The sequence below is a fragment of the Elephas maximus genome, chromosome 22 (genome assembly GCF_024166365.1).
Source record: "Elephas maximus indicus isolate mEleMax1 chromosome 22, mEleMax1 primary haplotype, whole genome shotgun sequence".
Lineage (NCBI taxonomy): Eukaryota > Metazoa > Chordata > Mammalia > Proboscidea > Elephantidae > Elephas > Elephas maximus.
Genome location: NC_064840.1, coordinates 50,808,150 through 50,822,809, shown reverse-complemented (window position 1 = coordinate 50,822,809; position 14,660 = coordinate 50,808,150). Strand labels below are relative to the sequence as shown.

At 49.5% G+C, this 14,660-nt stretch overlaps 1 protein-coding gene across 1 annotated transcript; it reads right to left on the bottom strand.

Moving 5' to 3' along the window:
• Window positions 1-4,222: 4,222 nt before the first annotated feature.
• Window positions 4,223-9,128, bottom strand: NKX2-6 (NK2 homeobox 6). Its single transcript, XM_049866993.1, has 2 exons — window positions 8,855-9,128; window positions 4,223-4,833 (listed from the first exon to the last, which is right to left on the bottom strand). Exons 1-2 carry the CDS (start codon window positions 9,126-9,128, stop codon window positions 4,223-4,225), a joined length of 885 nt encoding a protein of 294 aa, XP_049722950.1.
• Window positions 9,129-14,660: the final 5,532 nt, after the last annotated feature.

Genomic DNA, 14,660 nt, shown 5'->3' with positions numbered 1-14,660 from the left:
ACCTTTGAGTTAGTAGTCTAGCGCTTAAGTGTTTGCGCCAACCAGGTACTCCTAGAGAGATTGTTACTAGGCTTGCTCAAATCACATAGAACCAGGTGCAACAACTCCTGACTCAGTATCCCTCCCTTCCACCTTCTTCCATCTGTCTAACAGGGCCTCTTTAAGAGGAGAATGGGGTGTTGGGGGGGGCGGAGAGCCACAGCTTTTAAGCTTGAGACTTCCCTTGTTTTGTGAAAAAGGTGGCGGGGGGGGCAGTTAGTAAGCTGATAAAGAGCTGGTATGAACTCTGAGACTGTAGACACTTCAAATGGAATTTAAAAAATTAAACACGCCCCCCAAAATTTATGTAATAATAATGATAACATTATAAACAATAAATACCAGAAGTCCGTGGGCACTCTGACGTCTAGAGTTGGACTCATACTCCATCTGATTTGCAGATGGTATCTGGATGGAGCTGGCTTGAAGTGGGGTTGGGACAGAGAGAGGAGGGACAGGGAGCCAGGAAGTCTGCAATTTTATTGACTTATCCACCTGGCCTAGGTGAGACCCCTAGCCCTGGGACAGTCAGGAAAGGAACCTCCGCTATCTCTCTGAGAGCTTTTTGTTTTGTTTAGAGGTCAATTACTTCCCATTTGAGGAACTTGTGAACATTAAGAGGTGACTGGAGTGACGGGACTGAAGGATGCAGATAAGAGCCTTGATTGCTTACAGAAAGCTCCTTGGTGAAAGCCCCGCTTCGGATAAGCAGTCCTCGGTAGGAGTCACAAAAAAAGAGCTGCTTTTGGTGGAAAGGAGATTACGGAGACAGAAAATGGGCTGCTGGGGGCGGGTTTGAGGAGCAGGGAGAGGGATGCATTTTAAAGTGATCCTGACAGGATGGGGAGATGGGAGAGAGTTTTCCTTCACTCTCTCGCCCTCCTTTCCTTTTGGAAAGAAGCTGTTGGTGTCCTGTGAACCTCAAACTTCTGTGCCGTGGTCTGGAGAGAAAAGCCACGTGCATTGTACATGGACAAGGTTTTAGTTAGGGGTATATATTTTTTAGACCAGCAAAAACGTATGCTGGAGTGATCTGGGGAGCACAACAGAAAATGCCGCAGGTCAATGAAACAGCTGAAGAACCTTGGATGTATAATTAAGCAACCCTCCTTCCCCCTCCCTCACGCCTTCAGCCAACTGAATGCAGTCTTAAAATTTGCAGAAGCTAGCTTTCAATTGTGTCTCAAACAACTAAAAAATGTAACTCTGGCTTTAGGATGTGCCCATTGACTTTTCTTCAATCCAAAGTCCCTAGAACCTCTCTCAGAACCTCTCCTCATAAGTGGTGTTATTGCCACACTAATCACCAGGCTTAACCCGCCTCCTCTGGGCAGCCTTCTCTAAGCACCCCGGCTTGCACTGGATTTTCTTTCTCTCCGGAGAGAACTTATTGTCTGTTCTCTTGTTTGACACGCAGCACACACCACCTTGTATTTTTAGATACCTTTTTCTTATGCTAGTCTTTGTTATCCAATTAGATAATAAATTCTCTAAGGCTGACAGCCAAATCCTATTTTTCTCTGGTGTCCACCAGGAGTGTTCAGTGATGGCTGATTTCCTGGTGATTGATCTAAGCTTCTTTCCCCGCTTCACTCTGGGCAGCCTCTTTTCTCATGCCTTCCCATGTGATAGACAAAGGTGTGGAGGGTGGAGTGGGAGCCTTTGACTTGGATAATTCACAGATGCAAGGCCGATTCTGAACAATACGTGTCTGTAAATTCTTCTTCCGTTACATTCTCTGTTAGAAGGGAGCGAGAGGGTGGAGGAAATGACATTTATTAATTTCCACTATACCACCATGACCTTCATTTCCAGGGTGGGACCTTACACAAAAAACAACAAAGGATTTTTAAAAATTAACATATGTATTTTAGACTCTGATCTTAGAAGTAGTTTAACCTAACCACTTAACAATTTAGGGCCACACAGATTGTTACTCAGTGGTAGCAGTGGGACCTAAACTCAGCTGTCATAAATATAAGGCCAGTGTTCATTGAGTAATTTTTCTTCTTGTCAGGAATAAACCCAAACGTGAAAGAAGGATAATCATAGAACATAACAATTTTCTCATGATGGAGAGTTTAACTTTAATCTCTAGTTCATCTCAGCTTAATTGACCAAGGAATATTTGAGATTTCCAAATATACACACTGCATTTTTTTAAAAAAGCCCAGGTGTCAGCACTAAGTATAATTTAAAGACAGTGGGGTTGTTTCTAAATACAGTTTTATTGGCCGTGAAAATGAAGAAATAAAAGAGAATGGATGCAAACAAAAATAAGAAAAAAATGTAAGGAAATGGTAGTGAGAAAAATATAAACATTTACTCTTGGTTTTTAACTTAAACAGAGACTATTTAAAGCATTTAAACTATAGTGAGTTACAGTTTACATAGAATCAAGCAGTCTCTGCTTTCCCAATTCAGAAGAAAAACCAGGGCATATTTAACAATGAGACACTGCAAGGGCAGTGCCTTTTCATTAAATATTAGAATTTACTAAATATTAGAATTCAACTTTTGACAAATCACTGGTCCAGGAGATGAAGAACCAGAGTTTTTATTGCCTGAAAAGATAATCCAGAGGAGGGGGGGTGATTTTCCTATGACGGTGCCTGCCGAAGACAAATTTCCTATTTGAATTTATGCTACCATTAACAGAATGAGTTTGTTTTCAGTGTTCAGCTTGCATAACTTCTTCTTTTTGGGGGGGGGGTCATAAGTTTCCCGTAAAGTTCAGGCTCCTAGCCATCATTTAAGGATGGCCATACATGGACTTGTGGAGGTGTCCTCCCATGTCATCTGCTTTCCTGATATAGAATTTAGAAGCTGGTTATGTTTTGAAAGAAAACCTTATAAAGGGAGAGGGAGATGGGAGAAAAGAAATCAGGTAAACTACCCCCCGTCCGTCTATCAGCTGGTCCTATTGTGCTGGCTTACTTGTTGCTATGTTGCTGGAAGCTATGCTGTGGGTATTTCAAATACCAGCAGGGTCACCAACAGCGACAAGTTTCAGCACAACTTCCAGACTAAGACAGACTAGGAAGAAGGGCCTGGTGATCTACTTACAAAAATTAGCCAGTGGAAACCTTATGGATCCCAACAGAGTACTGTTCAATACAGTGCTGGAAGACGAGCTCCCTGGGTGGGAAGGCACTACACAATAGCCACAACAATGAACTCGAACATGCCAATGATGGTGGCGATGGCACAGGACCAGGCAATCTTTCCTTCTGCTATACACAGGGTTCTCATGAGGTGGGGCCAACTGGGAGGCAACTAACGACAACAAGCTACCTTTAGGGCAGAGCTAGTTTTGTCTCCTTAGGAAATCCTGTTTTGCAGGCTCGGAACTTCTGAGTTTTATTTTTACTTCAATTTAAAGTTGTTTCAAAATAGCCAGGAAGAGTATAGGTTCACACAGACTCAGATTCACACACGTGACACACACACACACACACACACACAAATATATGTAGTATATTTACTCAGGATGTTATACTGTACACAAGAGATAAAATGCAAGTGACAGTGAAGGGACAGACAGAATATAGACGATACTCCTGGAGGGCAATCTTTGGACTCCTCAACAGAGTGAGCCACTGGATTAGTAGTGAGTCCCCATGAGCGCTGCCTTTGGAGGACTTTTTAGGCCCCACAGAAGGGCGTACTTCTCAGCAATGGTCCCTCTGCGTGAACCTGCTAGACCTTCCTCTTCGCTGGTCTTCGTCCCCCTTCCCTCGCTCCTGTCTTCTCATCCTTCCCCCATCTTTCGCTGGAAATTAGGTCCTCTACATCACTCTTCCAGCCTAGAGCCCCGCGGGTGCTGCACACAAATTAAAAAGCCTTTCAAGCTCTTAGTCAAAGACCTGAAAAGCACCACCTGTCTCTCTCATTCCTGCTCCGACACCTCTCGGTACCCTTGGTTTTCCTCCCTCCTGCGCTGCCAAGGCCCCGCGTTACTTCTCTTAGGGGCAGAACCTTCCCTGGGCCTTGGGAGAGGGGGTCGCTCGTCGGGGAGGTGAGGTGTCAATTTGCAGTCCCAGAGATCGTTTTTGGGGGGAGGAAAGCGCCGTCCCATGTTCGCTTCCCTTTGGGGAGGCGGCCCCTCACCCCGGCCGCGCCCGCGCGCGGAGGAGCGGGGATGGGGTACCTGGCCCGGTGGGCATGGCCCAGCTGAGTCGCCTCACCAGGCCCTGACGCCCTGCAGCGTGGCAGGCAGATGGCCCTCCCGGCTTCCGCCAGGGCTGCCCCCGCCGAAGCCCCCGCGGGCCAAGGGTGCGGGCGGCGCGGGGCCCGGGGGCGCGCCCGTGTAGCCGCCGCCGTAGCCAGCACCGTAGAGGGCGCCGGCGTAGCCTCCGTAGCTGGAATAGGGCGCCGCGGCGGGGCCATAGGGGCTCGGGAAGGCCGGCGCTCCAGGTCCCAGGCAGGGCTTGCCGTCCCGCACCAGCACGGGCACCGCCACCCGCCGCGGCGCTAGGGGGTGGCCCGCCAGCTCCAGGGACTTGTCCTGGCGCTGCCGCTTGCACTTGTAGCGTCGGTTCTGGAACCAGATCTTGACCTGCGTGGACGTGAGCTGCAGCGCGCTGGCCAGGTGCTCGCGCTCCGGCGCCGACAGGTACCGCTGCTGCTTGAAGCGCCGCTCGAGCTCCAGCACCTGCGTCTGCGAGAAGAGCACGCGCGGCTTCCGCCGTGGCCGCGCCCTGGGCCGCTCCGCGCCGCCTCCGCTCTTCCCAACGCCGCGCTCGGGCACCCTGGTCCCGCCGCGGGGGGACGAGGCCGCGTTCAGGCCGGGCTCTAAAAGCACAGGGGGGAACACCATCAGCACCCAGCCTAAGGCTCACACCTCAGCAATTTTTACATTGCGACCAAGAGTTCCTCTTCCTCGGAAGTCATTGTTTAGGAAGTGTGTTTCTATTCCTGGTGATAGAAAAATTATTGGTGACGGTCGCACATGAGTAATGTAATTGATATCACTAAACTGTACATGCGACATTGAATTGGCAAATATTGTGAGATATATATAACAATAATAATATTCACATTGTAAGTATGTCACCAGGGAGCATTACCATTAGGGGTGTGGTGAGGAGAGATACATGGAGCGTATCTATTCATCTAGGTACCAAGAAGATAGAATACACCAATGACCGCCCTCAGGGGGAACACAACTGTGTCGCTGAGGGAGCAGGAGAAAAGTGGGGTGCAGAACTCAAATTCTAGTTAAAAGACCAGACTTAATGGTCTAACTGAGACTGGAGGGACCCCAGAAGACACCCCGGACTCTCTGTTAGCCCAGAGCTGAAACCATTTCCGAAGCCAGCTCTTCAGACAAAGATTAGAGTGGACTATAAGATATAAAATGATACTCGTAAAGACAGTGCTTCTTAGGTCAAGTAGATAAAAACCAAAAACCAAACCCAGTGCTATACAGTGGATTCTGACTCACAGCGACTCTAGATAAAACAAACAAACAAACAAACAGGAGACTAAATGGGCTGCTCCTGTCTGGAGGCTAGGTGAGAAGGTAAAAAGGCACAGGAGCTGGTTGAATGGACACTGGAAATCCTGGGTGGAAGGAAGCATGCTGTCACATTATAGGGAGAGCAACTAGGGTCACATAACAATGTGTATAAATTTTGTATGAGAAACTACCTTGAACTGTAAACTTTCACTTCAAGCACAATTAGAAAAAAAAAAAAGGTAGAATAAAAATTACTTAACTGACTTTTCAGGAAGAATGTATTTCTGTTGAGTGTTGGATTTATCACACACAAAAAAAGAGAGGAACTATGTGTGATATTGAAATATAACTACATAAAATGAAACATTAACAAAAAGGAGAGATCCACCTTCCTTGAGAGCCTTCCCCTGCATGCCTCCCCCCCAGGCCAGTTTGAATGTCTCTTCTTCCCAAGCTGGGTGGCTTTTGTAGCTTTGGGAATATATGTAAATTGTGACACTCTATGGTCCCGGGTATACACACCATTTCCCAAAAGATAAACTATCAAGCTTCTAAGGTGGCTGCATTTCCTTCGTAGAATGTATGTGATGTATATCGGTGGGAGGGCAGTTCCATGGGATCTCAATTCTGAAGTGTGGCTGAGTTTGGGAAAGCTTTAGGTGTTAGGATCGAGTGTTAGTTTGGGCTCTATCTAACAGAAACTCTGGACCATCCTTAGAGAAGAGGGGTGGGGAGACAGAAAGAGACACCCTCTCTCCAGATCCGTCTGCTACCGTGTCCAGAGAAGCCCGAAGCTGGGTGAAGTGCTCACCAGGAGATATCTTTCTGCCTCCGAGTCATTGGTCAAAGCTTCCATGTGCATCCCAGGATACTTGGCCACCAGCCCAGGAACAGAAGTCTTGAGTGTGTCTCCCACCTTTACTCCCCCTTTTGCATACAGCCTTGTCTTTTTAGTAACCAACTGCTCCTCTGGCACCAAAGACCCATCCCATCTTTCTTGGCCATGATGGTCTGTAATCCAAATTAACAAAATAAAACAAAATATTTCTTGACTCCTGGCTCTTGGCTGGGAAACAGAAACGGATGTTCTCTTTAAGGGGTATGAAAAGCTGAGATCCACATTTAACTTTTTGAAAAGTGGCCTCTTCCCTTGGGGTTTCCCAGTGAGGTCGGTGGCACGTGCTTAGTCCCTCAAGTCCTCCTTCCCCAGAGGAAGGGCCCTCTCTGGGAACCCGGTGGGGGCGGGGGCTCCAAACTGAAGCAGTGAAAACAGGGCTCCCGACACAGACTGCTGACCCTGTGCCTCAAGCCCCGCCAGAATGCAGCCTTTTCTTCCCTTCTCCCCACCTCTCTTCTCTCTTGGTTTAGGATCTGTTTTAAGCCAAGGATGGGGGAAAAAAAGGAAATGCTGATGTTTTTAAATAAAAACTCACACCAGGAGAAAACTACAGGTGTGGAGGGGCTTCAAGCTCGTCGTGAGGCGGGACAGGGCACGCCTGAGCTGCCTGAACTAATTAGAGCCTGTGCGGGCTGGCACCCGACTCCAAATCGCCACGCGCACTGGCACAGTCTCCCTGGGTATGGGGCTGTTTGGTATTTGACGTTTGAGGAGAGAACAGCTTTAGGGAAGCCTGCGCTCAGTGTCTGGGTCAGAGAACTCGAGGACTTCTTCCCTGGCAAAAAGGAAAAATATTGAGGAAGCTTCGTTATCTTAGCAAATCAGAAAATAACAGCTGACCTTCACCAATGCTGTGGGGCAAGCAGCACCCATTTCAAAGTCCCCAAAGACGCAAGCTGAGGGTTGCACGCTCCGGACAAAGATCAACCTTCCTCCGGTGCCGGCGCCACGCGCTCCCTGGTGTACAATCCTGAGCCTCTCCAGCTCCGCGCGTCTGAAGTCTGGGTGGACAGATGCGGCGCCCAGTCCACCGCGCGAAGCGCTGCCCCGGCCCGCCAGCTTAGCTCCTGGAGCGGGACTCTGGTCCCTCCTCGGCGTCCACGATAGCCGCAGAAGAGAAGAGACTTGACTCGGGATGGCCAGCAAAGGAGGAACGTGCGGTGGGAGCCTCCCGCTGCAAGGTGACAGAGGTGGTCCGAGGAGCGCCATCCTTTCTCAGCAAAGCCGAAGTGAAAAAGCAAGGTCAAGGGAGTTCGCATCGGTTGCAGAAAACACACCAGCTTCTTTGCGAACACAGCAAAGGTTCTTTGCTTTCCAAGATCTTGCCAAACCGGCCTGTAAGTCGGCGGATAACGTCGCACCAACATCTTGATTTTATTTATTTGGTTAGTTTGCTCTTTGAATACAGGGACCGTGGCGCAGACTGGCAGAGAAGACTCGCCCTGAGGAGCGCTCACATCTCTCGGGGTCCCCCAGACCTGATCCGAGACGGTGGACCTAGGCTTAGGGGTTCCGTGAGAGAAAAACCAAACCTGTTGCCGCAAGAGGAAGGGTGGCTTTTTCATCCTTGGGATTGTGGACGTTTCCTGCCGAATTCTCCTGGGTCGCCGGAGCCGACCCAACTGAACTCCTGACCCTCTTCTCCCCTTCCTAAGGGATGGACACAGGTGTAGGGGCTCGCCTTTGCGCCCTCGGTGACCAGGCGCCAGGACTCAGCCATCTCCCAGGGCAGCTAAAACCCGAGCTGCCTTAACATGCTCCCAGACGCCAAACCCTGCCGCCAGCACCCGCTGGGCCTTCCACTTCGAGGGACTCAGACACCACCTGGTCCCCACTTCTAGTGTCCCTCGAGAGGAGGAACTGCGGCAGAGGAATGGCGGGACTGGGGCAGGCCATTCAGCAAAACCCAAGAAAGGGCCGGATACCCAGAGCCGACTGAGGTTCTGCTTCCAGGCTCGGCTGCTTTGAAGGTCACATTTTCTTCGCAGATGGTTTAGGGTAGAGAGAGACTTGGAGATGACAGGAAAGGGGCTCTCTCTCTATCGCGCGCGCGCGCTTGTGCGTGTGTGGGGGAGGTGGGCACAGCTGAGATATTTTGGGGGGGGGTTGCAGTGGGAAAGAGAAGCTGGAAATTCTGGTAACTGTGGCCATGAGCGGACTGTGGCCGTGAGCGGGGGTGATGAGCTTCTGTGGGAATCAGAAGGCAGGCTGCGGTGTGAAGTCCTGAGTCAGAGCCTTTTATTGGGCGCGAGAAGCTCTCTGGGTATGCGGGTGGGTAGTAGTGGGACCTGCGAGGCCTGGTTTTTGGACTCTTCAACTGAGGGAAACTGGCGAGGGGTCTTCGGAGACCAGGAAACTAGGAGCTACGCCCTTCCCGCCCCCCCTCCCCAGCACCGATCGGTAGGGACCTCCCTCGATAATAACCCGGTAGGAGCCAAGACCTGAGCGCTACTTACGTGGCTCCTCCAACCGTTCCGCGTCCATTTCCAAGACCGTCTCACAGGGACCCCCCAGAGGCTCTGACCCTGCCTGCCTGCTCCTGTCGCCGCCGCTTTCGGTGTTGAGAACCTCCCATCCGCGCGGTTCCGGGTCCAATCGCAAGCATCGAGAGTTTTCCGGGCTCCTCCGAGCCTCCAGGAGTGGAGAGGCCTTGGGGAGGCTCTGCTCGCGCTCCAGCCGCAGGATATCATTGACGGAGAAGGGGGTGGAGGTGCCCGGGCTCAGCAGCATCCCGAAGGTGGAGGGGGCGGGGCCGGGGCGTCCCTAGTCCTCGAGGAGCGCAGCGCCCTAAACTACCTGGCTCTCCTTGCTGCAGGTTCCGTGGATCCCAGCCCAGGGACAGACGCCCAGCGTCCTGACCGCGCTGGGCCATTCCTGCGGCCCGGGGGTGGGGGGGGGGTGGGGTGGGGGTCAAGGCTGCAAGACAAGACCGCCACCCTCATTGGTTCCCGCAGAAACCACGTGCTAATCCTGCACCTCTCCCCTCCCCCCACCAAGAGCTTTCCCCTCACAACCGTCTAATCCTGCCCATCCCCAGCACCTCCCGAGAAATTTGGGTCTTACTGACGGCTTGCAAAAGCAAGGAAAACTGTAGAGACGGTGCTGCTCGAGGCTTGTGACTCTGTCGGTACGGTACAGGCGTTGAGGGAATCGGGAGCTTCCGGGGTCAACCCAGGTTCTGCAGGGACCTCCGAGTGGGTGCGCGGGGGCTGGGGGTGGAGCCTTGCTGTGCAAACTGATACGGTCCATTCAGCCTGGCCTTAGCTCAACTTTTCACTCCCATGGAGGAGGGCCACTGGGCACCCACCGGGTCTAAGGTGCACAAGGCTGGAGCTCGGCGACCGGGAGCCCATCCCAGTGCGCAGAGTCTGGACCGCGGAGGAAGAGCGAGTCTTAAGCCAACGGGGCCTACTGGGGCGGAAATGTCTGCGAGTGTTTTAGCGGTAAAGTAGAGTCCGGGTCTGGGTGCACCCGACCAGCCGCTTCCCAGTAGGAGCGACCGGAGCGGAGAAGGAGCATGAGGGCTAGATTTGGGGAGCCCTCTGCCTCTTTGAAGGCTCTCCTTTGACTCCGCGAGGTTGGGGAGAAGAGAAGGTAACGGCGCTGGCACGGGGCGAAGGTCCTAGAGAAGGGCTTAACTCATCCTTCACCTCCTCGGGTTCCTTTTCTTCCTCCCTAAAGTTGATTTGCCTTGAGAGTGCGTGCGTGCGTGCATGGGTGTATGAACGCTGCGCCCCTGCAGGGACGGCAAGTTTTAATGAGCATTAGATCTCCAGAAAATCCCCTGGGACACAGCCCGCCCGGCGTAAAGGGCGGCATCGTGGGCCAGGGATAAGACCCTGGAGTTGGGAGTCAAGGGCATGTGGGCTTTTGGACAAACCATTTAACTCCTCTGAACCTTGGTTTCATTACAAAATGGAGATAAGAATAAGCTCGCCATAGGGTTATTTCAAGAATTAAGTGATATAACGTGTAAGATTATCAATGAATGTCCATTGCTACTATTATTCATGCTACCGGAATCAAGGAAAAGGGAGTCAGCGTCAGCCGGCCCAGACGCAGAATCAAAAAAGGTTTTTAAATGTTGTCAAATCAGAATGGGATCTCATTAGAGCTCCTTTTGGAGTTTCAGAGCAGACGTTTCTTAAACAAATCTTCTTACGCAAATTTAATATTCCAAGACCTGGGCATTATTTCTCGAAATCCAGATAAAATGAACTCATCCTCCCAGGCTAAATAATTCATGTAGAGTTTTGGCAAATTTGGTCGTTCAGCCACCGGTAATGATTTCTTATACATCATATGATTTAACTGTTACATCTGTTATATATTGAATTGTGTCACCCAGAAATACGTGTTGTAAATCCTAACCTCTGTGCCTGTGGTTATAATCTCATTTGGGAATGGGTTGTCTCCGTTATGCTGATGAGACAGGATTAGTGTAGGGTGTGTTTTAAACCAATCTCTTTTGAGCTGTAAGAGAGATTAAACAAGCAAGCCACAGAAACAGAGATGGGGGAAGACACATGCCAAGCCACAAGAAGATTGCTGAAGGATCTTCCTCCGGGGCCTACAGAAAGAGTTCCCCTAGAGCTGGCACGCTGAATTCAGACTTCTAGCGCCCTAAACTGTGAGAAAATAAATTTCTCTGTGTTAAAGCCATCCACTTGTGGTATTTCTGTTATAGCAGCACTATTAACTAAGACAACATCTAAGCTATACCCCGACTATCTGCCACTTCCTTTTTTGAGTAAGGAGTCACAGTCAGAGAAGTTACCTGAAGTCTAAGGCTGTCCATCTGATGAATAACACACAGGAGTCTAGGAGACGGCAGCAATTATTTTTATTCCTGAAAGAGACATTGTTGCCCTTTGAAATGTCAAAAATCTTGTGATGGTCCACATATTTATTTAAATTCTATTATTTTATTCCGATTCTAAAAGTAATCCTGCATGCCTTGAAAAACATGAAAAACAGGGAAAAGTGAAAAAGAAGACAACTTCCATGTGGAGATAGCACTTTAGCGCCCTTCCTTCTACGTACATTTTACACATAGGAGATCATAAGGTATATGGGAGTTTGCATATTTTAAATTCACTTCCTGAGCATGCCCACCACTTCAGTTTTTACTAATATAATTTTAAATGATGATATAATATTCCACATCATGGATGGATCATAATAGACTTGTATTTATATTTTTAGATCCTATCTAATTTTTTTTTTAATCACTGCAAATAAGGGTTCAGAAAACATCTTTGTGCCTTAGTCTGTGTCAACACTTGGGATTATTTCCTCGGGATAAACATGTAGAAGGCACATTAATGAATCAAATATTTTAACGCTCAACTTCCCAGAAGACTAGCACCATGCATCCACCTCCCAGAGTCGCAGGCAAATATCGATCTGGTAGACGGATATTTACAACCGTGGGACACTACTGAGAGACTAGCAATTTCTAGTATTTCCGGTCATCGGACTGTGGGGGTGCTCCGCCCCCTTCCCTCCAGTAGATCCAAGACACGCTGGGTTCAATCCCCCATTCCAAGGGCTGGTTGAGGAGAAGCGCCCCCAGATAAAAACACGAAGCCACAAACCTGCCAGCGCGTTATCAAACAGTGGAATTCTCCCAGCGGACGGACCGCCGCGGTGTAGGAAGTCGTAAAAGAAATATCTGCAGAGAAAGGACTTGAAGCCAAAAGCCCTGAGTTCAAATCCTTACCTCCCGTCCCAGGTCTTGCTCCCCACCACCTTTTCCTGGTTTGCTGCGAGTATCAAACGAGGTCCCAGGCATAAGAAGTCTTTCTAATACCTCCTGTGGTGCAAACCCGAGTCCTCCCTAAGAAAACTGCTGCCTCGGCTCTTGCTCCAGGGCCGGTCGGTGCAAACCTGCCAGAGGTGTCATATCCCGTTTGCCCAGCCCCTGTAGGGAGAGAGGTTGTCCTTCTGCCCCGCAGCGCGCGGGGAGGGAACTTGGAACCTGGGTGTTTGGGTCCCAGTTCCGGGGCTCTCTCCCCTTGGCGGGCTTTCACCCTCCCTGAGTCACCTCCGCTGTCTCAGCGGACCTCGGGCACTGGGCTGTGGAGGCAAACAAGGGGCCTCTGTGCCCTCGCCTTCCCTCTCCCACTCCTGCGCTAGCGCACACGAAGGGTGTCCGGCCTGAGAGTGGAGCCAGTAACACTAATCTCTCCTATTCCGGGTCAGTTGGAGAGGTATTAGCGGCAGCCCGGCGGCTTAAGGGCAGCTCCAGGGACCTGGCTACTAGCTGAAGTGCTGGCGCCAGGGCGGGGGAGGGGTAAGCGAGGCGGGACAGTGAGAACTGAAAGGCCAGGGAGTCCAGAGGCTCTTAAGGTTGAGATCTGCGCAGCCAAGACTGTGGTGCGGGATGGTGGTGATGGTGCTGGTGCTGCTGGTGTATGTGTGTCCTTGGCTCATGAGTGAGGACATTGTCATCTCTGTTCTTAAAATGAGACCGCCTGCTTTTAGGTATAGCATGAGCTCTCTGAGCGGCAGTGCCAGCGGTGTGAGTGGATCTGCCTGCCAAGCTCCACCGAGATAACTCACTATGACGCTCCAACCAGTGCCAGGCCCAGGAATGTGTTTTGAGCCCCTGTCATGGACCAGGCACTGCCCAGGCTCTGAAGATACTGAGGAAATGAGCAGTCCCAGCCCTTTCATCTGAACTTGCATGCTTGCACTGGAGACAGACTTCTAAATTATTCCCATGCAATATGATACCTTGCACAATCATAGGGAATTTGTACAAGATATTTATTGATCATGAAAAGGTTTACACACAAAAAGAAACTAACTTTGATGGTTATGAGGGAGGGAAGGAGTGAGAATGGAAAAGCACTAAATAGACAATAGACAGGTGGTAACTTTGGTGATGGGTATGACAGTACACAATACTAGGGAAGCTAGGACAACTTGTATAAGGCATGGTCTTGGAAGTTCCATAGACACATCCAAACTCCCTGAGGGACCAAACTGCTGGGCTGAGGGCTGTGGTTTTGGGGAACATCTAGCTCAATTGGCATAACATAGTTTATAAAGAAAATGTTCTACATTCTACTTTGGTAAGTAGAGTCTGGGGCCCTAAAAGCTTGTGAGTTACTATCTAAGATAATCCATTGGTCTCACCCCATCTGGAGGAAGGGAGAATGAAGAAAACTAAAGATTGGTCTAAAGGACTAATGGACCATAACTACCATGGTCTCCACCAGACTGAGTCCAGTACAAGTGGATGGTGCCCAATTACCATCACTGGCTGCTCTGACAAAGATTACAATAGAGGGTCCTGGACAGAACTGGAGAAAAATGTAGAACAAAATTCTAACTCATAAAAAAAGACCAGACTTACTGGCCTGACAGAGACTGGAGAAACACTGAGAGTATGGCCCCCAGACACCCTTTTAGCTCAGTAACAAAGTCACTCCTGAGGTTCACCCTTTATCCAAAGATTAGACAGGCCCATGAAAGAAAACAAGACTAAAGGGCACACTAGCCCAGCGGCAAGGACTAGAAGGCAGGAGGGGATAGAAAGTTGGTAATAGGGAACCCAGGGTCGAGAAGGGACAGTGCTGACACGTCATGGGGTTGTCAACCAATGTCGTAAAACAATATGTGTACTAACTGTTTAACGAGAAGCTAGTTTGTTCTGTAAACCTTCATCTCTCAAGTGAAAAAAAAACTGCAAAAAAAGGTATTTATTGAACTACTTCCCATTCTTGATTACCCAAAGTCCTTCCCTCCTTCTGTTCTTTCCAAACTTTCCTAAATTGAAGAGATTGCCTCTTCAAAATTCTATGTACAACAGGTTATTTCCTCAAGTTGATTCTAACTCATGGTGACCCCGTGTATGTCAGAGCAGAAATGTGCTCCAGAGGGTTTCAACTGCTGATTTCTGGGGAGTATATTGCCAGGACTTTCTTCCTGGGCTTCTTCCTTATTCATTGTCCAGTTTTCCCATGCATATGAGGCAATTGAAAATGCCCTGGCTTGGGTCAGGTGCACCTCAGTCCTTAAAGTGATATCTTTGCTTTTTAACACTTTAAAGAGGTCTTTTGTGGCAGATTTTCCCAATGCAATATGTTGCTTGACTTCTTGACTACTACTTCCATGGCCATTGATTGTGGATCCAAACAAAATGAAATTCTTGACATCTTCAATATTTTCTCTGTTTATCATGATGTTGCTTCTTGTTCCAGTTGTGAGGATTTTTGTTTTCTTTATGTTCTTTATCCATATTGAAGGCTGTAG

Excerpts from the sequence above, each read along its gene's own strand:
- NKX2-6 (XM_049866993.1), bottom strand. The coding sequence starts at position 9,128 with ATGCTGCTGAGCCCGGGCACCTCCACCCCCTTCTCCGTCAATGATATC. Across the intron at positions 4,834-8,854 it reads GGAACGGTTGGAGGAGCCAC|AGCCCGGCCTGAACGCGGCC; the intron begins GTAAGTAGCGCT and ends CTGTGCTTTTAG.